The sequence below is a fragment of the Apostichopus japonicus genome, chromosome 10, assembly GCF_037975245.1.
Source record: "Apostichopus japonicus isolate 1M-3 chromosome 10, ASM3797524v1, whole genome shotgun sequence".
Lineage (NCBI taxonomy): Eukaryota > Metazoa > Echinodermata > Holothuroidea > Aspidochirotida > Stichopodidae > Apostichopus > Apostichopus japonicus.
This window is the reverse complement of record NC_092570.1, coordinates 2,051,162-2,078,428: the sequence shown is the minus strand read 5'-3', so window position 1 is coordinate 2,078,428 and position 27,267 is coordinate 2,051,162. Positions and strand designations below refer to the sequence as shown.

Here is a 27,267-nt window from a genome sequence, read left to right as displayed (position 1 = left end):
CAGAACTGAAGGAATACTTGTCTCAGCAGGAACTTCCGAAGTACCTTACTTTAAAGAGATGTGTTGAGGACTAACCGCAGCCGGTTAGTCAATGTGTCTTGGGATATATTTCCTCATATGACTGAATACAAGAACATAGGTATTAGGTGGTAGATGGGTATAAGCATTAAAACAGAGTTTAGAGCTATGGTTAGATTCAGACCTTGTTTACAACATTTATTCTTAATGTGTTAGATTTATGTCGCCAAGGAGCTGAACTTTCCATGTATGTCAATCCATTAAAACAAAACAAGGGAGAGAAAACTTCCCGAGAGCAATTTAGTATTATTTAGGAATCAAAATAGAATTTGAGATTGATTATTGTACAAAAAGCACTTTCAACTTCTGTGGGGAAAAAGGATTTAAACATCTTCTCCCTCCTCCCACCCCCTTCCACCTCTCCCACCCCCTTCCACCTCCCTTGCCTTATGCTGTCTTATTGATCATTTGTTTCTGTACAGAGATCTGCTCACATTGGTCCATATTTAAACTGAGAATTTAGATGTTTTTGAATGAAAAATCAGTGGCATATTTATAAGACATACCCACAGCTAACTACTGTAAGTATGATCTCCAAGATGAGGGATATTGTCCTTTTAGTGCAAATTGTTTGATCATACACAATAATGCATGAAATACATACATACATATGTACATATTGACCCGTGTAGATATATATTAGTCAGTGCAAAGAATATGCTAAGCACCTTGCTTGTGCATTGCATGTGTACACATCAGTACAGTAATTGTCCAAGATAGAACAATTTTAGCAATGACCATATCAGGGAATATTTAGTGTTGAAAGTTTGTGTAGTAGATTTGAAGGCTCAGAATTTTATGTTTGTTATAAAGTACTGCTGTTCGTCTGTTAAAAAAAAACCCTTCCTGCTTGATACATCATTGGAAGCATATTGCAATTTCACCATTTGGCATAGCATTTAGAGATGTGATACTGGATACATGTGATTTCCTGCGTAGTAGTACACGTCATCATCTTGTTTCTGTTGATTGATGAAGGATCAAAGGTTTGCAGAAACAGTGCAATACCTTCTGTAGAAACCTTATATAAATAATACATTTATGAGTGCTCCGTTAAAATTAGCTTTTTCCATTTTTTTGCTTTTTCCTCATTTGATAATACTATACTGGATAGTTGACATAAATAAAGCTAAGTAAACAAATGAAGTTGAATTGATGGCCTGTGTAACTTGTATAGTTATCATATATTTCAAGTATCAAGAAAATATTTGAAAATTAATATTTTCATCCTTGCCTATTATTGACAAGCTTTCGTTTGAAGAAGAAGAAAAAATTATCTGAGAAGATAGTGTCTTAATTAGTTTGATCAAGCTCAGTTTAATTCTGAGAGATAGTTTGGGTAAAAACTGTCAGAAATTTGGTGAAAAAATTAATTGCAAACAGTTGCTTTAACTTTCTTTGACTATAAGAGAGATGTGCCTTGAACATAAAGTTCATTGCAAGAAGCCTCTGAATAAAGATGAGTGAAGCTCGAGTGAATGGCAAATTAGTTTTAAGTAATCTCCTTAAAGGTAGACGGGACCATCGAAAGAATCCGTTAAAAGTTCTTTTTTCCTTCCTTTTTTTTTTCTTCCTTTTTTTCCTTTTTAATCTTTAAAATAATTTTTTTGCAGAGATTAATAGTTGACAACTGCACTGAATTGTTGAGGATGATATAAAAAATGTGTTTGTGGTGTAAAATGTCTGCATTAATAGGTATTAAATCAACATCACTGGTTTAATTGCTTGCTTTATTGTCATGAATTGGTAGATTTTTAGCAAATATTATTTGTAGTAAGCATTGACAATGATACCCATATAACAGGGAATTAGTTATCAAGGTATCCCCTAGATGGAAATTGGTACACAAATGCAACTATGATGTGTTTGTGTACAAAACCATACCATTTTCATAACATTGAAAAACCCTAACGTGAGAAACAAACTTCATGAAAACTCAAAACCTACTACACATATATGTGAACACTTAGTTGAGGTCACCATGCGTGATCGGAGATGATGGAAACAACTTATTGCAAACTGGCGCAAATGCTGAGTAGAGGGGAATGGGTGATAATAATGGATCACCTGTCATGTTTAAATTTGGGCTATATACATCCCCATCCTACCCATCTGGCTATAATCATGAATGTATTGTTTAACAATAATTGGTGAGCAAGTTACATTTTTACATATATAAAGGCCCGGTCACACTACAGCGATATTTTATCGGAATACGGTCCGATATTTCCGATTTTAGGCCGAAGAGTGAGGTTTGTGGTAGTGAATGTAATGAATGCAGTGGAATATTCGAATACCTACTCCATACCTGAGGGGTTCTGGAACGGACTACATTCTGAAGTGACGTCACATCCAAAAACGATAAAAATCGGAAGAGAAATCGGATAGCTATCCGATAAAAGGAAACGGAGTCAATATCAAAAGTTAGGAGAGGGCTATTCCACATCGGAATGGCTCAACAGATAGCAAATCAGGTCCTTTATCACTGTGGCTAGAAGACCCGAACGAAAAACAGGCTGTTTCGATTCCTCCGGGAAAATCGGATAGTATTCCGATAAAAAATCGGTATAGTGTGACCGGGCCTTAACATCTGGTAGATTACTTGCATTAAATTTTCTGGCTAGATGCTTGAACATTTCTTCAGAGATCTTGAAAGTTGGTGATCGTAAAAATTCCAAATTGTAAAAATTTTCAAATTGTATTGTTAAATTGGCAATTTTTTTTTTTTTTTTTTTTTGGGCTGCTGCAACAAATGCTCTACAAGAAACTTATGAAATTCCTTAAAAAATGGGAACATCCAAAAGGTAGAAAACCCTAAGGCCAAGAAATTCATCTACAGTTTCAATTTTGGATTCTGGAATTAGCATGAGCATCAAAAAGATCATGCAACAGATATGACTCAGATGAAAGAAAAAAAGTCTAATCAGGAAAAACTATCTACACTAGAAAGGTCTCAAAGGTAGCCTACCTTTACTCTTTGTTTGACCAGCAAATTATTCTTTTCTACTTGTATTTGACCAATAAATGATATGCCTACATCCACAAGGTATTGCAGTCAGTTATACAGTCTCACAGTGCAGTGCGTTCACTGCTATAACAGTTTTCAACTTTGCTTTAAAGTCACAGAGGAGCGTAAAATAGGGATGACATCATAGCAAGATAACGGCACTGACTCGTTTGAGGAGGCAGGGAGTTTACCTCGATCATCTGTGTGACACAGTTTAGTTGAAGCATGAGTATTGATTAATGTTCAGGAAAGGAGGAATGCTAACTTTAAATTAACATTTTAGATCAGAAATCTGCTATCTTGTGATGTAACAATCTAAGGAGGAACATGAATTCCCAGTCTGTGATAATGTGATAAACTGCAACATCAGTTGTGGATGATTGGACTGTATTTTCTTTAATAATAATTTTGTCCTGAGCACTTTTAAGTTAAGTTTTAGTTTAGATAGCTATTGCCCTTACAAGCAATACACGAACAACGTTTAGTCGAATCCTTCCTTACTAGTTTTCCTGTCAATTAATCATTAATAACTATCAGTTAATAGAACTTTCCTATATCTACCTAGAATAAACTTACTCAAACTGGAAACACTGTCTTCCCAATTTGCTACAAATTTCTATCAAGTTTTCCATTACAATGGCTGTACACACTCATAATGTGTTGAAATGTTATTATCAAGCTTATAATGCGGTGGTGGTGTACGTATGTGATAAGATGCTAGTGTGAATCAGTGGGGGTGTCTTATTTGCATACCAACATTTAATTAGGTGAAATATGACAAGATATTAAAATTTACAAATAAAATTGAAAGTTCACAGACAGGAAGTGTGATCAACCACTCTTTGTCCCACTTTTTGTTACACTTTTTAGAATAAATCTTAGCGCTTATTAAAGCGCATGGCGGCGTTCCACATGATCAAGGATTGTTACAGTACTGTCTATTGTAAATTATTTCCATATATAATCCATAGGCAGATCTCCTTCACTAACAACAACATCTCCCAATTGTAACTTATTTATAGTCATAGCTGGTCTTCATAACCACCACTAATTTTGTGGAATGTTCATTATAGTGTGGTACAAATAATCACCACACACAGTCGCCTTGGTATCTACAGGCTGAGCCCCCAGCTGAGGCCTAGCATGTCCTCATATGAATGACATTTTAAACTGCGTCCTCTGAGGGTAAGTGGAAATTTGTGCTCACTAGTTTCCTGCCCTTTATAAACAACAAGCGAGCGAGTCCAATCAATTCGATCGCTGACTCAGTCAATCTGCTGAAAATTACATCTTGTTTTGTCACATAGCAGCATCGAAGCTACATAGTGTGCCCTCTTGATTCCAACCACGTGTCATCTGTCTGTTTGTCTATTAGTCTGTTTGTCCGTCCATCAGTCGTCTATGCATTCCTCCAAGAGATTGATTTATCTTCATAATCTGTAGGAAGTGATCTGTTAAATGGTCCATGTGTTTTATCATGTTAGTATTTAAATTTTGGATTAACTTTAGCTCTTTCATCTAGTCTTGTATTTTTGAGGCCCCTATAGTATTTAAATAGCCCAAAAATCAGTGCTGCTGGGGCATACCAAAAGTTTGAAATATATATTAAAAACATGAAACCCAGAGGAGACACTGAGGCCATTGGGGGTACCCTTTAGAGGTACAAAAGGAGAATGCCCCCTGGCAGACAACTGATATGTCATGTCAGACTTATCATATTTCAGTAAATTCATGAAGTAGTACGGTTTGAACCAGTGTTGCTCTCTAACTATTTCTTCTCAGAAAGGGAAAACAAATACCCCCCCCCTCTCCTCCTCCCCCATTCCATTAATTATGAGGTATCTTTCTTTGTTTACTTTTGTTTTAGAATGTATTGACAGAGTACCTCCTTCCTATTTCATGCTTGACATATATCTCCAAATAAACATGAAATGATGAAATAAAAGTGCAGATGTTTCTCATGTTTTTTTGTTATGTTTTTGCTTTCTTGACGAGGAGAATTAATTAGCATTTTAGGAATTTCTTTGGTTCTGCATTTTGAGCAGCTGGTTGGTTTTTTGCATACCGTCATCTGTGGTGTACCAGAATATGGGCATTAATTTTTGTTGTTAGGTTTATCTTGTTATTTAATACAGAATCAGTAGATGTGTATAAACACCATCCAAGTAGGGGGCAGGGAAAATGGGGGGCTGTCCACAAGCTAATGTTTTTGTGGAGAAGAGTTATATGCCATCATGTTCACAGAGATCTATATATATGCATTAATTTAAATATTTGACAGAATCTAGAGTGAATTGAATACTTTATGAATATTCCTTAACGATGTACAAAAAGCTACATTAATTGTAAGTTTGATCAATTCTGTTGCTTTTAATATGTGTACACAAAGTAAAGGATTCCTATACATGGTGACCACTAGAAAACAAAGAGTAATTAAAGACAAATTAGTCATCTCATAGGCATTGATATTTAGAGAGATCATGGAACAACGAATTTCATCTTTTTAAGAGTAATACCATGTGGGTGCTTTGATCACATGGCTAAAGGCAAGAGACTTTACGATCTAAGAATCGCATGTTCAAGCAAGTCCCTGGATACAGCAATCTCCATCTCCCAGGTGTGTAAGTGTGGGGAACCTGTTAGGTAACTTGTAAATATAGTTGCATGTGCCGGTTTGCAACTGCACCCTATGGGAAGTCCCCCAGGGGGCACGTAGATGTGTCCCCAGGAGCGAGCGTTTGAATTGTGCATGTCTTCGATCATGTGAGAAAGGCCTTACCTTTATGCAATACTGTTAACTTACAACTTTTACCTTTATTTCCATGTTAAGATCTTTGCATAACCTTTGGACCTTCAAGAAATAAATTCTTGTTTCCATATTATTAGAGGCAAAACAGGTAAAAGGGGGGGGGGGGGAGGGGAAGGGAAGGGAAAATAAGATTAAATTAAAAGAATGCTACGAGCTGGACAATTAGTGTGTCAACAATCTCTTCCTCCTACAGTAATATTTAAAATAAACACTTGATGATTTCTTGGAATAGCAGACCAAATTCTGGATATACTACTTGAAAATGGATACAACGTTGAAATGAAAAAGCCATAATGAACAATGCAGCTATGGTCAATTTCCAGAGATTTGGTACATCTACATAATGGTGTCACACGGTCTGGGTTGTGCATTGTAAAATGTGACTCGGATAAATAATTAAGCACTTGCTCTTAATTTTCGATAAAGTGCTCAACCATCAATCATGCTGTAATATTTCCATCAAAAACCCTGTGCAATATCACACTACTTAATATACCAGAGATATGGTTGGGTGTAAGGCTGCTCCAGATATGCTGATTAATATTAAGTAGTGTGTGATATTGACATCTGTAGCAACTTAAAGCTTTATGATGCCAATCTAACAAATAACCAGATAAGTCCAAACCACTGGTTATCATTATAAACTCTTGACAGAACATTGCAAAGTGAGACGATTTAAACTCTCGTAATATTCGCTCTTCACACGTTATTGAAGGCCAAATTAATGCCTTGTCATCCGTAGATTTGGTTTTCATCGGGATGTGAATTAAACGATTTGCAAGATTTCATCAGTTTTCATGGGAAATGACTTTTTTTCTCTATGAATAATGCTGATATCATTTAATTAATTTGGCCATCATCTTAGCCTGTAATTGCAATCTAATAAAACTTGGAAGCAAACACTATGCGTTGTAGCATGATAAACCTTGCAGGCATTCAACATCAGTGTGTTCATCATTTGCGCACTCAATTAATCCCCCCCCCCCCCTGCTCGATTGCAAACGGTTACCCTTTTAAGATAAAAAGACTGGGAAACAATGATATAATAAAACTCTCAACTCACCTATCCCGGAGTCTGGTAGACCGTAGGGGCGCCACAGATGCCCTCGCATCTACTTCTCTCCACTTCTTCCTGTCCTCGGCCTCTCGTAGGGCATCAGGCAGTTTGAGGCCCGTCCACTCTGGGATGTTGTCCTCCCATATTTTTCTCTGTCTGCCTCTCCTTCTTCCTCCCGGTACCGTGCTCTGCAGGATCGTCTTAGCCAGTCCTGTCGATCTTGTGACATGGCCATACCATCTCAGTATAATAAAACTATTAATGCATATATTGTTTGCAAATGACTGTTGTGCTACTTACAAGTATTCTTGTCCAAAGGACACATACGGTTGCCAAAAGGTTCCTGTGTACAAAAAATGCTGTACACTGTGGCACTTGTATGACTGTGCCCATGTTGCTGTGCAATAACGAATCAATTTTTCCCGGGAAAAAATGCTACTAAGTAACTAAAAATCGAAACTGGAATATGAAGCCTACACTTCCATTTTGTTTATGATTTATGTTTTGTTGCATATCTTCTTGCTAGGAGAGGATTACAGTCTTTCTGTTAATTCCCATAATATTGGTAAAAAAAATAAAGAATTAGACATTTTGGGGAACCTTCAAAGTTACATCTGCCAGTAAGATGGAGTGGAAAACATCAATGTATACTTATATTTCCTGAAATGACCTTATGTTTCAAAATTTACTACACAATTCAAATTTTATTTGTGTCAAAAACTGTCTGGCTGGCAATCTTGGCAAACTTGGTGATAATTGAATTTCAGTTTCAAATAAAAATGACATGCATTGATTAATAATTTCACTAAGTTTGGTACAACAAATTTATCTGACTGTTTTCATTATCTCTTTTTTTGAAACAGAAAGCCTACGGAGACTGGCTATGTGCTACTCAGATTCCTTATTTTTACGAGGACGAAAATGGAGACGAGACCCAGGTAGATCCATGCGAGGAGTTTTGTGAAAGGACGGAAGCAAGATGCCCTTACTTTTTGCCTCAAAAACCCTACTGCGGACAGAGAACATTTTTCTGCAGCGGTAAGATTTTGTTGAAAATGTCCAGTCTTTCTTCTACAGCAGTGGTTCTCAAACTTTTGTAGACGACCGCCCCCTTCGACCATCTTGAACTGTCCCAATAAGAGGCAACCCATTCAATATATCCAATATTCTTGTGTGCAAGATATCATTATCTCAAGAGAAATATGCAACATGAGTATGAAATCTTAAATATAACCAAAATGCCATAAAATAAAAGTTCAAAAGAAAACTTGACACAATAGTGACAAGTACTTATAGCAGTACGTGGTGCACATCATCACACAGCTCATGGTTATGCGATTCTTCCTTCTAGCAAAAAAGTCACAACTTCATTCAGGATGTTGTTGAGTCTGATGCAGAGTGTGGGGTCTAATGAAAATGTGGGGGGGGGGGTAAAGGGGAGGATGACTTGCCTGTTGTCGCTATAACAATTTGGCCTTGTTAACATTTGAGAACACAAGGTGGATCAGGATCTTGGTTTTCACTCTGGAAGACGGATCCACATTTGAGAATGGACAATGGATCAACATCCATCTGAAGAGGGTTAACCAAGCATGAGAAGGTCTCAACGATGATCCACAAATCAATCGTTCCTGCATGTCTGTCTGTCAAACCATTTGTGTTTAGGGCAATCAAGCGACTGGTGGTTTAGGGTTGATCGATCCCCGAGTGTCCACACTACACTCTTGATCGCCCTTGCAGAGGGGGGTGGTCATGATCCTCCTCGAAATGGTGATCACAACTGTGAGTCTGATCCCGAGCAACGGTGGGTATCAGATTCTCATCGCGTTCTCAAGTGTCTACAAGACTTTTGTCCATCACAAAGGAATACGACCAAAACATCCTTACAATTATAATGAACATTTCACAATATTTTTGTGCACATTTTTTATTTAAAACCTTCCCTCTTGCTTGAGCCATCAATCATCCTCGCTAGTTTTCATTAATGAATGTTTTATACGATTAATTCAGTGTCACAAACAATTACTCAAAGACTTTTTTTCTCTTATGAGTGTACAACAGCTAGTCTTACAGAACTATTGCCAGTGATGTCAGACAATAACATATATAAGCTTGTCCAGGCCGTTTCAATGTTCTCAGCAAATGAGAAATCCTTGTGTAACAGTCCAGTTGTCCAAAAACTTGGAAAGCCAATGATACTTTTTCATCATTTGAAATAAACTTTGAGTAAAGTGTTCTGAATGGTTGGTTGGTCAAATTTTGAAGAAAAACAAAATATTGTCACCATTGATGAAGGAGATGGTGGTGGAGGGGAGGGGGGGGCCTTAAACCCTCTCGAAACCATCTCGAAAAACTGATACAAACCATAAGTTTAATCAGCTGGTCATAAAAGCACATTCTTTTCTCTTTCCATCTTATCTTTGCTTCTTTAGGGCCAAGAGAAACTGCGAGATCGAGATCTCTCATACAACAAGAGAAGAAAGAGCTTTGTTTCAGATGTGATTTCTCAAAGGAGGGGAACATATCCATGAGTGCTGAGGACCTGGGTTGCCAAAGTAACATTGAAGTCATAAACATTACATCCGCCGCCTCTTCTGGGGCGGTGGCTTCATTACGTCTTCATCACACGGGGAGCATATATGCAGTCCTACATGCGCTAAACTTGTACATTCTTGTTATGTGGACTATAGCACCAACGGTAGTAGCGGGAACATGAAACGCAGTCTCATAAGGAAAACCTCTTATGTAACATCTTCATACTTTGAGCACCCTTGAGTGTGTAGTCACCGACAGATATCATCGTCTGAAGGGATAATACGCACCTGGATCGCTGCTGCCTTTGCCAGATCTGGGCATGCAGGACTGAGGGGGTCTCACTGTAACCTGTTTTGTTTCTTGTTTAACGCCCGAATGGGACACACACCTGTCCAGGGGACGAAGAAAATCCTAGAGACAAAAGGGCCTAACGAGGGCCGAAATTTTAATGTGTCACGAAGGAATTTTGGAACAAAATGTGGAGGAGTCAGATCATACAAAAATTGGTGCTTTCTATGGACGTACGTAGAGGAAGCTACTGTTTTTTTTCCCCACGGCGTTGCCACCAGTCCAACGTGAATTAAGAGTGCAAACAGAAACTTCTGGACACCGTCAGGCTGAACAAAGTAGCAGTAGACATTTCGTTGCCTGTTGCTACCAAACAAAAGGGATGACCAATAATTAAAGAATGGGAACAAAAGCTGGTGAAGATTCGTGCACAACTTTTTACAAAATGGATCAACAAGTGTTTCAGGTTTGAAAATGCTTGCTTTGAGAAGGAAAAAAAATGGCGATGGTTGTGGCCTGACCTCTCTAGTGGTTGGCTTTCTTGGGTTTTTTTCTTTCTTTTTCCTCTCGTTTTTTTATATTTTTGAACATTGTAATGTTTGGGTCTGTAGCTATTGAGTGTTCTTCTTATAACACACGGTTCTTTGTCGTATGATACCAACACCACATATTATTATGATTATTATTATTATTAACATCATCATTATTATTATTATTATTTCTATTTAGTTTTAGTACCTACCGTTCCCCCCCCCCCTTTTTTGCCTTCTTTATAGTCATAATGGCTTCCTTATTAACCTGTAAGTTTAATACTTAGAAGTGACAGTGTATTATGATCATTCCCGACATCAGCAGAAGTGTCGAGAGGGAAATAAGTGTACCATAAAATAATTAAGCTTTGACGAAAAATAGTTGAGCAATAACATGCAGTATATAGTCTGCTTGCATAGTGACAGGATGCATAGAAGAGGGCTTAGATGATAGAGAGGGGCAGGGGGTGAGATGCAGGATGCATAGGAGAGGGCTTAGATGATAGAGAGGGGCAGGGGATGAGATACAGGACGCATAGAAGGGCTTATATGATAGAGAGGGACAGGGGGTGAGATACAGGACGCATAGAAGAGGGCTTTCATGGTAAAGAGGGACAGGGGGTGAGGTACAGGGCGCATAGAAGAGGACTTAGATGATAGAGAAAGACAGGGGGTGAGGTACAGGGCGCATAGAAGAGGGCTTAGATTAAGATGATAGAGAGGGACAGGGGGTGAGATGCGGGAGGCATAGAAAAGGGCTTAGATGATAGACAGGGGCGAGGTACAGGATACATAGAAGAGGGCTTAGATGATAGAGAGGGGCAGGGGGTGAGATGCGGGAGGCATAGAAAAGGGCTTAGATGATAGACAGGGGCGAGGTACAGGATGCATAGAAGAGGGCTTAGATGATATAAAGAGGGAAAGTGGGTGAGGTTTAGGACACATAGAAGAGGGCTTAGATGATAGAGAGTGGCAGGGAAAACAGTTTCATGGTAAAGTAAAACTTTTGATGTTCCTCTTTTTTTGCCAAAAAAAATAAATATCTATGACTCACACTTATGACATGTTTCCATTGAATGGAATAGTGTCACTAGGGGAAACAGAAAACATCTTCAGACAATTTATGTCAAGTTCCTAACAATTTAATCGAGAGCACAAACAGCATATACTCTTTCAAGTTTAACAGCTAACAGTAAAATTTTTGGCTTTTTTTCAAAGTAAGGTTTAAATTAATAATATACAGTTAGGCAGTCACTGGTCTTGAAATTTAATATTTTTGCTAAAAATTTGTTTTAGACAGTCTACTCCTAGGTGAGATTACCTCCGTTCAGTGCCATGGAAATAATCAAATTAATTCCCCATACTTTGCTGAAAAATGATGTATAGCAATATTTGTGTAGAAAACCTTGGTATTGCCGGTAATTTATTGTAAACTAAATTCATACTCCACAAACCTCAAAAACTGCAAAAATCAAGCAGAGTAAATGGGGTTCTCCAGCCCTGCTTAAAATTAATAGAGGGCGCCACCATATCGGTCCTATCTAGTTCTGCAATACTTGACAGGCTGCAGTTTCTGATTGCCGTTCATAATTGGACCGTGAGTTGATTACTATAGTAGTGTAGACAATTTCGTTCGTAATTATTGAATATGAGTTCTTTTTGGAAGTTTCATGTCGAACTAATTCTTCTAAGCAGCTTAACTTGTGTTTTCAAAAGCGCTTTGTTCATACAGCCAAAGTGCGTTAAGTTGAACCTAGTCAATCACGCAGTGTGTCTGCATGGGAGATCTTCTTGCGTGTCCATAGGCTTGTGAATGTTTTCACACAAAAGTGCTACATGAATTCAGAGATCTGTAAACAATTCGGATTACTCAGGAATTAAAGACCGATTTGACAGCGCCCTCTATAGAAAATGTTCCCCGAGGAAGATTGCAAAAAAAAGCTTATACTCTCAGCAGATGTCTGTCTATTGACATACATTTGTAGATCGTTGTTAAACAGTTGTTACACATTTATCAGTCTGTATACTATTTGTGTGGAAATGTTGTATACAGTTACTAGTAACCTGGTGGTAACTTTGTAGAGTAGGGAAATATCAGCTAATCATACATTAAATTTGTAGGACACAAACTTTCCTATTTTGAAAATCCCCCCCCCCCCCCTCGTCCAATGTCAGTGGAGTAGAGTCTCAACTAAGATGGTATCTTCTGTATGTCATAAAGATCAATGGGTTAGTCCAGTCATTTTTGTGGTGGCCAATGGGGATTTCTAGCCATGCCCTAAATCAACAGAGGGTGCTCTTCATATCATTGGTCCTTTCTTGTTCTGCAGTCTCTGAAATCACTGAGAAGTCCTTTGGTAAATATCTGACAGACACTTGTGGGTAAAGTGCTGCACATTCTCTAATTCACACAAAGAGTAACATATTTGAGATAACATAAGTTTGTTACCTACTCATAACTTGCACATTTTAGCATTTTAATATCATAATTTGACATCTAGCAGATATGGTGAGATTATTTGTTGGCTCTATACAAGCGGATATGAGGGCGCCCTCCAAAGAAACACTAACGATGCCAATTAAAGCATTCAACTCTTCAGTTACTTTAATCTTAAATGTTTGTAATATCTGTCACATTCAGTGCTGCAAAACAAGTAATTGCTATAACACAATTTCTATTTTTTTTGCAAAGTAGAAGCAAGTGTTCTAGATTCATTTTGGGGGGGGGGGTGGGGAGGCTCAATTTTGGATCATTACATGTGATGGATAGTTATCAAGATAATTCATACTTCTATAGAGAAAAATTAAATGCTAAATATTACAATGAAATGAATATGAAAGTTTTGTAACAGTGGCATACACAGACATTTTCAAATGCAATACTACCGGGGCTGACCAAGACGAGCTCATACAATGAGGGTGTACTCAACTACTACTTATACTACTACTATCTATATCATGACAGAAGTAAGTCTGTGAATCAGTTTTGTCTTGATTTTGACATAGCAGACAGTAAAGACTTGTAACTGAAGTGGATCGCGTTCTCATGTTTTGGCTAACAGTGACGTATATTAGCTCTCAATAGCATCACATGCAGCCATGGTAATGATATTGAAGTACATTCATGGACTTACAAATGATTGCAGTTGTTGAAGCATTTCACAAATAGATCAAAACTTTTCGTCAAGGAATCTGAAGAGTATGATGCAGAGAAAAAAGGAAATAAGGAAGGCAAGATATAGCTGGATGTCAAATTCCATTTATTCTCCACAAGTTGTTTTTTTTTAGCAAAGTACATATAATGTAGCAATATATATATACATGCATTTACTCGCACTAGAAGCTTTACTTTCATCACATTGCATAGACCAGCCTTGTAGAAATGAAACTACTACAATGAGGATGACATCATGTGGGGGGGGGGTCAGGTGGGGTGGGCATTGGGCATTGGCATTACAAAGACATATAGAGAACAAGTGGAGGGGGAAGAGAGAATGTGCAGGGGAGGGGAGAGGAGGAGGGAGGAGGGGGGGGAGATTAAATGTTGCTTTAGATACGTTAGATACATCGAACATACAAGCTGGCATTACTGCTGTCAAAGAATTATAAAGTACAAGGAATGTTGGTTATGTTTGAAGCTGCTTGAAGCTATCTGTATACAACCCTCATGTATGGTGCAAAGCTTACAAGGGAATACAACCACATATACTTCTAGGGGTACTTAAATCAAGGAGGAAAGATCATTCCCCCCCCCCACTTCACCACACCACCTGGACAGAATATGTAACATTGTAGTCTACTCATGGTAGTTGCGCCTCACAAGTGAAAGCTCTAGGCCTATACAGCTACCTACACAGTGTTGTGCATGGTACAAGTATACTCGGTATTACATATTGATGATATAATTTTGCTTCATCAAACGATTGCACATCGGACCAGAACTTATCTTCTAAGGCACAGAACTGTCAATCAATGTATTGATGTTTTGGGTATAGCTTAGATTCCCTAATATTACTGAATCTTGAAACTTCAACTTTAGAATGCTTGTCAAGCTTAGCAGCTATACTACCCTGCTCAACGACACTGATTACAATGATGCATGATAATGATGATTACGATAATGGTCTTGCTGAGAGAAAGGAAAATGATAGATTTTAAATGTTAAAACACCAAAATAATTGATTAGTTTAGCCCATAAACAATGAAGATCCCTAATTATAAGATTCTATAAACGTTTTGGTCACAAAGTGTTGCACCAGAAGAAAAAAAAGTTTGAAGATTGCCCCCCATCATTTTTGTGTGATACAGTTAAAGCCATAAACAATGGTCAACAAGTTTTACAGATATTATAAAATGATTTATAATATATATGCATTTTTTTTATGTTGTTGTTCTATTTCCCTCTTGTCTTCTAAATGTGAACATTTAATCTTTTATTCCTATTCTTAAGTTATGTTTTTTTTTATGATTAAATATAAGTTACCTATTGTGGCTTCCATGTTATAAGTTTTATCTCCTTGTCATATTTTTTATTACTATTACTTTTTATCTGTATGTATGTTTCCTTTAAAACATCATATCCACACCAATGGTTTAAGTGTGTGCTTTCTTATATATTTTTTTTCCCTTTTCCTTTCCGTAAGTTTGAAGTCGCAGTTGGTGAACGAAAAACATTTAGCGTAAAAGCTTTAACTTTAAACTTTTGTATTAACGAGAGGATTTATATTTATTTCTCAATATGTTTATGTTACCTTGTAATACCTTTGTTAAATTGTATCTAATTAGCATAATTCACACACCCGACTAAATATCATCCGTTTCATGTACTCTCAATGATAGTATTAATTGAGAGGTACTTGCTCATGTGTGCAGTATGAACTACAGCGAATGAGAGATAAAATGAAGATAAAATGTACCTTACTATGCGGCAGCCATTTTGGAAAGGACTGTATAGCTACTGACCTTTCTATATAGCTATATAGCAATATATATAGCTATATAAAGCTATATATAGCTATATAGCTTACAATATAGCTTACAATATAGCTCTATAGTTTACTATATATAGCTTACTATATAGCTTACTATATAGCTAAAAGAGGACTATATAGCTACTGACCTTTCTATATAGCTATATAGCAATATATAGCTATATATAGCTATATAGCTTATAATATAGCTATATATAGCTCTATAGTTTACTATATATAGCTTACTATATAGCTAAAAGAGGACTATATAGCTACTGACCTTTCTATATAGCAATATATATATAGCTATATAAAGCTATATATAGCTATATAGCTTACAATATAGCTTACTATATAGCTCTATAGTTTACTATATAGTTTACTATATAGCTAAAAGAGGACTATATAGCTACTGACTATACTCACTCTTAGTGCACAACCTGGTTTTTGTATCCTAAGATTTAGAAAGGTTTTATTTCTTGCTACAACCCTTCCCCCACTTCCCAGGGACTTCTTCTTCTTTCTCACACAGATATCTAGATATCTACTATCTACAGTAGTATGATGACTATAGTAACTGGCTATTAGGTTTATAATGTAAATCCAGTCTTGATATCATCAATGATTCCACCACCACCACCACCTAACTGCAGACATGAGATTTATATTAGATAACATGGATTTCTACACAAACAAGTTCAGGTAACCTTGGGAGTTATTATAATATGTGTGAATGAACAACACAGATGTTATAGGCACCTATTACAATATATGTTAGTCAAGTTGGTATTACTACATTAGGCTGTTCATATGGTTATTACATCACTACTACTAGCTCTAGACAGGTGGATTATTTCATGTCCAAAGCTCAGTTTGGTATAGATATTACGTAATGTTTAATAGTCAGTCAGAAAGTCAGTTATTACATATAAAAATAAGATTAAAGAATGCCATTACATCATGATTATACCCAAGTGGGTCATACATAGCATTAGGTCAGGTGGACTATTACATAATATTTATCTACTCTAGTGGGTTTTATTACATGATGTTACTATTCAACAGGTTTGCTTATTACATAGTGTGGTTTACCCAAGTGAGCTGTTACATAATGTTATCTTCTCCAGTGGGTTTATTACATAATGTTACCATTCAACAGGGTTAACTTAATTATTACATAGTTTTATCTATTCACGTGGGGCTATTATATGAAGTTACTACTGAAGTGGGTTGCTATATATATTGACATTATTAAATTATTACAAAAAGAGGGTTATTTTATAATGATCATACTCAAGAGGGCCTTTATATGTTACATATTACTTAAGTGGAATAATAACATGTAACTCAAGTAATTGGCACTTTGAAATTTGCTTTCACATAATAATTACCTTTTATACCTGGCATTAAGGGGGGGGGGGTCTTTTTAACCTCACACGAAAAACCAACAGTAAGTATTAGGGAAACCTTGTGTTTAAAAGCTAATTATAGACCAAATTCATAGTCTAAATATGCCCCAGAATTCAACATCTGACATGAAAATCTTTTACTTTTTTTTTCTGCAGGAGGGAGGGGAGGTGGGAGAAGAGTGGATCCCAAATCCCTCTACCACATGGGCTGCAACCTCCTTAAAATATCTTAGTCTAGGGACAATTTCTCTCAACTTACTTGATTGGAAATATATACAAAAACAGTCTCTTACAAAAATCATCTCAACCAAAAGATATATGTTGTCATTGAGTGGAGGGGGGGGGGGGGGCTAACAATACCACTGTCCCACCCATTTACAGTGGGAAAACTTTGGAGGGGGAGAGTAAGAGGAGGGGGAGGGGCAATATAGAACTAACACCATGTGGTGATGGAATGACTGCTATGTGTTAAAATGTTTTCAATATCAGCTCCTAAATCTCTGGAATGAGGTATAAACCAATATCAATGAGAACTATCATGAAGATATGACTTATACTGGCACAGGTAGTATCTCTGCTACAGGGAAAGATTGAATGCAAAATAAATTCAGATTCGGATAAAAATATTCTCCACACGTCATTAAGAAAAATATTCCTCTGGGAGGCGGGGTAGGAAATTGAATTTTATCACCGTAAATTTCTCGGAATAAATTTATTAGGCTATACCACAGAGCATGCCCACTGTAATCTTAAACCTGTGTCACTCTTTATAAATGTGTAGGTAAATATTCTTGAAAGTGATAAACAAGATCGTTATAATTGTAGAGCAAGAATGAACGAATTTCTATAGAAATGGATAAAAAAATCATGGCAACGGATGTGACACTGAGAAATCATTGCTTTGTCACTTCTTTGTGATGACAAGAAAAATCATGATAATGTGTTTAGTTGTATCAGTGACTCTACCCTCCCTCCCCCCCCCCCCCCCCAACCTCCATCATCATTGGGGAGGGAAGTTCAATCAAGGGTGTTTGGAAATCCACCCCTCTCCACCCCCCCCCCCCCTCCGCGTCCTTTGAATTCCAGTGCAAGTCACTGATCTTTTCAACAGTTTTATTTTGTCCTTGAAAAAACTTGTCAATTTATTATCATATCAATACCTCAAGTACCACTTGCCCATTGACAGTGAATTGAAAATCACATATATAATATCTAAGAAAATCCTCACCAACTTCCTCCACCCTCCATAAAAATGAAATAGTTGCTGTTGTTAATAGGTACATTTGATGCTTGGCATGCTCAGCCCATAATAATAGTGTTTAGGCTTCTAACATTCAATTTCAACGTGACCATCATCAAAAAGTATTGGTCAATAATATCCTAAAGACCATTCAAAGTTAGTTTCTCACAGCAGTGGTCCCTCGGCACAGGTGCTTGGACACACCAGCAATGTTAAATGGCTACTGACATGAAAATTTACAAACACAGTGCGTATATTTCTAAGATCCTACCTTAACATCAAAACATATCTCATGCTTGATTGAGTGTTAACAAACATAGTAACTTATTTCTGGTTTTATTGGATTTATATTTGGTCTGAAGAAAAATAAGTGCAGGGACAAGGAGGGAAAATTCCCTTCATCTTATTTGTAAGAAATTTGAAGTGTTTTCTATGAATTTTCAGGGCAAAGAGAGAGAGAAAGAAAGAAAGAGAAAAGAGTTTATAGTGAAGGTTTCGGTTTGATATATATAAATGTTTCTAATAAGTACAAAATATTTCTTTTCTACTTGACTTTGTAAAGTCGCTCTTTGAGTTTTTTCGTTCTTTTTTTCTTCTTCGTCTTCTTCTTCTTCTCCTCTTTTAACTTTATTTCTTTTCTTCTGATTCTTCTGAAATTGTGTGTAAAAAATGTAAAACTTGTATAAAAAGAATAAAAAAAATGAAAAAAGAAAGAGGGAAAAAAAAAAAGAGATAAAGGAAAAAAGAAGCATCTTCATTAACGAGCTGGTCTCCTGCCTATATGTTCATAATTGGACTTGTAACATAATCTATATATAGCCTTTCTATCGTAGTATTAAAAGTACACTTAGGTATCTATATATATATATATATGTATATACATATATATATATTGTCTGCACTTTATGCATGCTCTCTCCGTCACTTTCGTCATTAATTATTGAGTGGTACACGTGTGTGGTTCGTCATTGTTTATTATTAGTCCATTTCTCTCTCTTTGGCTTTAATTTTTTTTTTCCTTTTTTTTTCGAATCCTTCACTATCCAAGAGAAATGATGGCTGTTTGTTGATTCTTCTCATAAAACTCGTGAAAAGGGAATCGAGACTCTCAAAACCATCTTGGGGTGTAAAAGAAATATCGGTTAGGAGCTTCCATGTTTTCCTAATATCTTTCATTTTTGGTCTCGGCAGTTAATCTTGGTTTGTTGAATATTCATGATGTCATGAGCAGCCATACCCAATGAGCAGCCATATCCACACCCTCGCTGGGCAATATCCGTGAGAAATGTTGTAAAGGATATATGTGGTGGAAGTGTGTTCTTATGTTCGTGGAATTAGGATGTATCCTTTTTATTAAATCATAAGTGTGATAGCATGGTGACAGCCATCGGATGATCATTAAAAAAAAGAAATGACAGATCACAATCATGACACATTAATTAGATTTTCATGAATATTCATGAAGGTGAATAATTAATATGAACCTGCAGTATTGTCATATGCACTACTGAAAATTGATTAATCAATGTTCATCATTCTTGATCAGAAACATAACAAGTTTAGATGTATTATTTAAATATTCATTAATATGGAATGACTTTGTCATATTTTAACAACAAGCATCGATTAATCAATGTTCATCATTCTTGATCAGAAACATAACAGTTTTAGATATATTATTTAAATATTCATGAATATGAATGACATTGTCATATTTAATAACAAGCATTGATCAGTCAATGTTGATCACAGTTACTCACAAACATGACAGATTAGATCCCCTTTATGAATATTAATCAAGATGGATAACATTGTGCGCCACTCATTGGTCACAGAACATTCAGAATAAATGGTTCATGCATATTCATCAAGGTTGTAAGCAACAAGATTGACCTTTTGTAAGGATTTGAGGATAGATCAAGGAATATCTTATATGCTGGGCGGATTTAATCTGATGTATACTGAGTAAATGTCTTTTCAAATTTAAAAAAAAATGTTTTCCTGATGAGTTCAACATGTGAATCACGGACAGGAAGTACATGAAAGAAAGAATTTGGTCATGACTGATTTGATGTTAATTCCTCCCACAGTTAAATAATGAATAAATGAATATTCATAGATTTCTGAGCTTTGGTATTCATATCATTTTGTTCTTCTCTTGCAATATTTATTTACATATCTCTGTCTTTGAAAGAGTTTCCCCCTCAGAGAAATATGTTACTTTGGACTTTTCTGCTATTACATATATATATATATATGAGATAGTCTAATGAATTTTAAAAATTTGAATTGTGATTTTCATACTGTCCAGAGGTTCGTAAAGTCGATACTAAGTTTATAGGGGCATTCTGTTAAGACATCTTGCTGTTACTCTGCCCTTCATTGAATTACCTTGTGAGTTTGGCCGTAGAAGAAGATTCTGGCCATTTCTAGCAAGTGTATTAATGTACATGCCCTGATTGGCTTTTTAGTCAATAAGTATGAGAATGTTATCATTAAAATCAAATTACGACAGCTAATAATCTGCTATCTGCTCCTTTCCCAACCCCCCCCCCCTCCCCTCATTGATAATATCAAGATAAGAAATAAATTAGAGGCTGGACTATCCGCTACTGGGGAGCTATCCCCCTCCTTCCCCCGCTCCCCATATCTGCGCCTTCCACAACCTAAAGTTTGGTCCATGGACCCATCCCAGTTATCCACTGGTGGTATCATTGGGTTAATTTATATCCACAGATTCTCTGAAAAAACAATTTTACAAAGCATATATGTGTTGGGATGTGTGCCAGTAGACTTATGTACAGATATAGTGGCATTATAGGTCAAAGGTCAATAATATGCAATTTTTAAAGAAAATTATCAGTCTTGATTTTTTTTTTTGGTGGAGGAGAAAACCAATTATAAAAGGTGCTTTCAGTTAATTAATCAGTTTATTAATTTCCAGTGGTGTCTTCCAGATACCCCAGCACGATTACATTGTCATGTTTTTTTTTAAATATTTCGTTGAAATTTAATGGAATATTGATGAGAGTGATGTGTTTTCATGGAAACTTTAAAACAAATGGTTTGAAGGTACATTCTTGCCAGTGATTAAAATCATATCAATAAAGGGAAGGATGAAAGTCAAGATAAAGTGGAGCAGTAGGGTTGGGGATTGGATGCAATCTAAGGATGCACAGTTTACTATTTGAATTGGTTTACTATTGAATCATCATTTTGGGGTACTACAAGTTATATTGGTAAGGCTTGCATTTATCACTCCTATCATTGTGGGTGGTAACTGGGGATTGATCATACTAGGCACAGATACTGGGTATGGTAGGGAGTGAACATCCCCCCCCCCCAGATTTCAACCCCAACAAAATCACCAAAGCACAAATGTAATTCATACCCTAGATATGCCACAATGCACCATTTCACATACACAACTCAAGGCAGGACCCCCAAATCCCCTACCTATGAGTTGGCTTCAAGACCCCACTGTGGGTCATACCCGCTTCCTTTGTAAATCCTGGATTCTGCTTACCACAAACTCTACATTCAAAGCTGTTTATGCCCGTAAATGCATAAAGTTTGTACTCAACATTCATGCAAGGTCCAATTTATACTAATACCTTGGCTATTCAATAAACAGACTTTGTAGTTACTCATAAACTACTAGCTTTATCAAAATGGCTGCAAACTGATTTCAAAAACATGTTACACAATTTGTTTCTCTCTATTTTGTTGACAGTTTTAAATGTCTTAAATGGTCTTTATAATTTTGGATAATCTTCATCTTCACAAGTTGCCATAGTAACACAATTTGACCAAATCAGTCTTTACTGAATTTTCGGTGACATCAGGCTATGATCCTTTTGCTTCAGTTAATAATATCTGTTTGGTAGCAGATACTTCAGACCATAATGTTGGAAGTAACACTACTTCATGAAAAAAAAAGCAATGAAAATAATGGAAAATTCCATTTCCATTTCTGAGAGCTATTGTTTTATTAAAAAACACCACATGGTTGCTGTATATCTATTTCAAATTTTAATGAGCAATTTTATGATAGTGCTTTAGGGTAAAGATGAAAAGAATGTACCTGGGAAATAATCAGTATTTATCAAAGACAGTGTTTTTTTTTATAATATAAGAAATTGGAGATATATCTTGGGATGCATCTGTTTTGATTGCAATGTTAACATAAATTATATTAACTGGGTCGTGTAAGTGAAGTGTTTTTTATCAAGAAGTGGTGATTTGAAATTTTACAAAGGAGGAAGAATGGAGACTTATGTTCTCCCTAGGCCCATACGATACCTCTTGACTCAAAACTAAAGGTACACATGTTACCTTGAAACATTTTGGTATTATTGAAATGATTTAGCCCCCCTAATTTTGCTCTCTGATGGTCAGTACCAGACTACAGAGTTTAACAAGTACTTGTATATTTGGATGTACTTTAAAGAAAAGCAGTATTTGTGTGCACCTAGAAGAGGGGGATCAATGTTTCAATGAAATGTACGAAGGGATGTAATCTAAAAAATGTAGCATTGAGATGTAATTTATTGGTATATTAAGACACTACATGATATTAATCAACTCTGGTTGTTGTGAAGAAGTGTGAGAAGAGTTTATTGATTCTCCTTACACCTCTTCCCGTTGCCACAATTTAAGATGTAATTTGCAGAGGATTGGAAGGAGATAATGATGGTGAGCTAGGCCATCTTACTCTGCCGTAAAAAAATGAGCCAGTATAGGATCGTACAGACATCCCCTCGTATTCAATGTTTTAATTGTACTTTAGATAAAAACATAGAACTCCACCAATTATATATATATTATATATATATATATATATACCAATTACATATCTATATATATATATATATATCATCTTTATCATCCAGCCTAATTAACCAACTATGAAATGTTCCTTTAAACCTTTCCAATGACTCATCCAGTGTAGATGGACAGAAAGAGGGCAGGCTTTTGGTATTCCACTGTCAAAGAGATTTGCATGCATGTTGAATCCATAATAATGTGACACCATCAGATTGTCTGCACAATTAAACCTAGTACTATGTTATAACTAAAACATTGATATTTTTTCCTTTTTACTATATTCTTCATTCATTATTTATCCCATTTTTTTCCCTCCTTTCGTTTGGCTTTTTAGTTGTTGTTACATCTGTAGAATTGCTGAGAGATATCGGCACATTTGTAAAAGAAAATATTCTTCCTCATAAATCACAATTCTTGATCAATTTTTATATAACTGTTGTAGATTATATATATATATTATAAATACATATTCATTTCAAGAAAGTGTAAAGTTGTATGGACAAAAAATTTCAAGAGTTAACAATTTTCTTTTTATCAATGTTGCACATGTCAGCATGTTATTTTTTTTTATTATTATTTTTAAAGAAGCATGTTATAAATGTTGGTGTTTTTGTAAAGAACGCAGTTGGAAGTAAAAGCATGAATTGATATCGGTGAAGTATTAAGTTGATATCCTGAGTATGAATTAATATTGGTGGAGTATTAAGTTGAATTTGTGAGTATGAATTGATATCAGTGAGTATGAATTGATATCGGAGAAGTATTCCGTTGATATCCTGAGTATGAATTAATATTGGCGAGGGATTAAGTTGAATTTTGTGAGTATGAATTGATATCAGTAAGTATGACTTGATATCTTTGAAGTATTAAGTTGATATCCTGAGTATGGATTGATTAACTCTGAAGTATTATCTTCAATGGTAGAGTATGAACTGATGATATCATCAGCGATGTTATTTAGTTGATTTAGCCTGGGAAGGGTCATATATTCCCCTCCACATAGCAAGGCAGTTGAAATCGATTGAGTGACCAGCACTTTGTTTTTCTACATTTCCAACTGACTTGATCTAATTATTATGCATGCCTTGTCTACAGTCACTTAATTTTTTCGATTGATTATTAATTGAAAGATTTAAAAACCTTTTGAAATACCAAAACCATTTGTGATGTCATCATTATTTCATCAATGTTATATCGTCATATTTCATTACTTGATTTTACTGGGTTTTTTTGGAATTTTTAGTATAGTGTGTAATTGAGAAGTACAATGTTACTCTAAATATTCATGTGAGCAATCCAATGCATCATGTCAAATTTGAATATGTATGAGACATATAATTGAAGAATATGTATTACTGTATAGGCCCTATATCGTAGTGGATGGAGTTAAAATAGAGCATAAAAATATGTGAGTTAAATAACTTATGATACAGCAAGTGGTTTCTTTAGGAACCATCGATATGTATGTCCTCCTATAGGGAAGTTTTTTTTTTTCCTTCAAAATAAAGTCATTTTGCTATTATAGTATCAAGTTTGGAGATAGAAACCAACTTTTGGCAAATCCAATGAACAATGTATTTCACCAAAGTTATTGCTACTTGTTTTGTAGACGTTATACTTTGCAGCGATAAAATCAATATTAACACTCTGTACGAAGTTCCACTGAAGACAACATCAGTTTTAAAAATATCAACAATTGTTTTCTCTTCAGATCAAATGTCACAAAGTGAGAGACCAAGGGATTTGCCAAAAGTTGGCATTGTTATTAATTTTTTTTTTTTTGAATTAAAAAAGTTGATACTAAGAAGCAAAACAACAACAACAAACCAAAAAAAAAATGATAAAAAAAAACTAAAATAAAAAAATGTTCTCCCATTTTTTAAGCAATAGGTCACGGGTGTGTTCCTTTTTTTTTGTTTTTTTTTGTAACATCTTTTAAGCTGTATGTATTTATGATCTGTGGTGCGTATAACGTGGTTACGACGCTGCCTGACCAAATTTATTAAGAACCGTGACGAGGAAGAAGATGATGATTATGATGATGATGATAATTTTGTTTGTTTGTTTCTTCTTCTTCTTCGGTTCTGCTATTTCTCTATGCTTGATGGAACTGTTTTTGTTTCATGTATATCATTTAAAGAACAAAGAGTCAGGATGGACACTGCATGTGATATAGATTGGTAATCTAAGAAAAACAATTGCTTCTCTTCTTTTTGTCCTCTTTTCTAGTTTTATTTATATTTTTTATACTTTACTTGTTCTTTTGTTTGGGAGTTCCCCCCCCCCCCGTTTCAGTGGTTGTGTAAATCGGTCATAGAAAACTGAACGGGAAATTAAAAAATTTAGAACATTCAAAAAAGAAATTGTTTGTCTACGAAAGGGATTTAAACCGTCGACTTCAGGCAGTCTCCCCTTAATTCAAAAGTAAGACACAATATGAATATTCGCAACCTTTAATCTGAGTGACATATTATAAACTGTCTAAATACCTATCCATAGCTCAGGTCAGGTTTTAAAGTAACAGTCACTGGTAGAGAAAAGGCCTTTTACACCGTCCCGACCCCCCCCCACCACCCCTGAGGTACCACATTACATGTGTATTGGGATGTAATTCCACTGAAAACTATTTCAAATAATAAGGTGCACCCATTTCCACCCAATTTTGTACTCTCTGAAGTCAATGCACTACAAGTGATATATTTATTACAACATATGTCTGTATGTATATGTAGATAGAGGGAGAGGGAGGGAAATTGTTCAGGAATATTATCTTGAATATTATCTGCCCCCTACAATACCAATTTTGTTTTCCTTTGGAATATTCTGACATATTTGAAATGTTCAGAAACAACACAAATTTCAGCTCAGTTCACCTAAACACTGGCCAAGGTATATATGCATAAACTTTATGTCATCAAGGTACCAAATTTGCCAAAAATTTATGTCCTTCATATTCCACGCGACTTCAATCTTTGCACTTGGACGAGGAGGAGTACATTTGTAAGTCTCAGGCTAACGAAAAAAATTCTGTCACGTCATATTCTCTGAACTCCTCGACAATTGGCACAATCTATGCAGATGACTGTTTAGCTTTGAGGGAGGCACCTTCTCAGCCAGTACATGCTCTCAAGTAACGGTTCATGATTTACATCGCCAGCCAGCATAAACAAACCAAGTGCTGGCAGGGATGCGTAATGTAAATAACTTTGGGGAGCCATCTAGTATAAACGGTGCAACTCGGAAAAGAGAAATAGCGCAGAGACATTTTGAAGAAGCTAAAATAAGCGTATATCTATCTCTGTCATGTCCGAGCTATTTCCGCTGGCGGCAGCTGTTGGGTGAAATCTGTTTAGACGATGTTCCTCTCAATTGTGTGTGTATAAATATATAAATGCTGTACATATTTGTACATGTGATTGCATCATTTGGTCGTGCAGGTTTTGTTAAGGTTTACCCTGCAGAATGAATGTAGGAATTTTTAAAGCATTTTAATAGTCACAGGAATGAAAATTTCACTTCAGTGAAGGATGTTTCAGATGTCCAGAAGAACACAAATATATTTCAAATCTGTAAGATACCAAATCTTGATAATTGATGTATATTTCTTGGCCAAACACGAGGGAAAATTAAGTTTGGATGATTTTAGGCAAAATATTAAATATCTTGTACACTATTTATAAAGATTGCTATTTATGAAAATTGTCATTTGAGTGGAGGTACCCAGAGTAAGACTACTTACAGCTCTATAAGTCATTTAATAGCTTTATTGATCCAACATGTTCACCAGTGAGATAAGCAATCATCTTTTTTTCCAACAACATATTAAACAAAAAAGAAAATAAATAATAGTAAAAAACATACAATGGTAAGATATCAAAGTAAACAACAATTATTCTTTACCCACTCCCCCCGCCCCCCCCCCAAAAAAAACTTATGAAAAAGGAACATTATGGTTTAGTACAAAATATCTGGTGCATTATGCTACTTTGCTTTAAACTCTTGTGAACATAGCTAGTTTACGACATCCAAGCTCGATCTGTGACCAAAATATAAACATTAATAAAGCGTAATATTGCTGTGTCACAGTACTGCTGTTGCCCTACATCTGTAAGATGTTTAAATCAGTAACTTTACATAAAACGTGAAGGACACTTCAGAAACTCACATTGGTGAAGCTATTGAATGTCTTCCCATTTCATATCTCTCAGAAACAAAGAGGCTTTTTAACCAGCAGGTCTCTGCCGTGTCACAGCAGTATTCAAGCTAATTACAGAGAGATTAATTTGTGGATCCAGGTAAAGCAGAGAATGAGCGTAGAATACTCTCGAACCAGACAGGAGAAGGAAATGAAGATCACTGCACAGGCACTGACAGACATTGGTAGCAGGCTGGTATGAAGGATCCACTATGGGCTGTAGTGTTTATAAGCTACTGAAGATATGGACTGTTTTTAGTGAACACTACATCTTTGGGTAGCCTTTGGTAGCAGGCCGGTATGAAGGATCGACTATGGGCTG

General features: G+C 35.9%; 1 protein-coding gene across 1 annotated transcript in view; it reads left to right on the top strand.

The window, feature by feature from the left end:
- The window catches only part of LOC139975102 (uncharacterized), a 111,421-nt gene extending 97,707 nt beyond the window's left edge, over positions 1–13,714 (top strand). Inside the window, exons 3-4 of the mRNA XM_071982730.1 lie at positions 7,815–7,989; positions 9,384–13,714. Coding sequence (XP_071838831.1) covers positions 7,815–7,989; positions 9,384–9,667 — 459 coding nt within the window. The 3' untranslated portion in view covers positions 9,668–13,714. The remainder of the gene's footprint in view (positions 1–7,814; positions 7,990–9,383) is intronic.
- Positions 13,715–27,267: the final 13,553 nt, after the last annotated feature.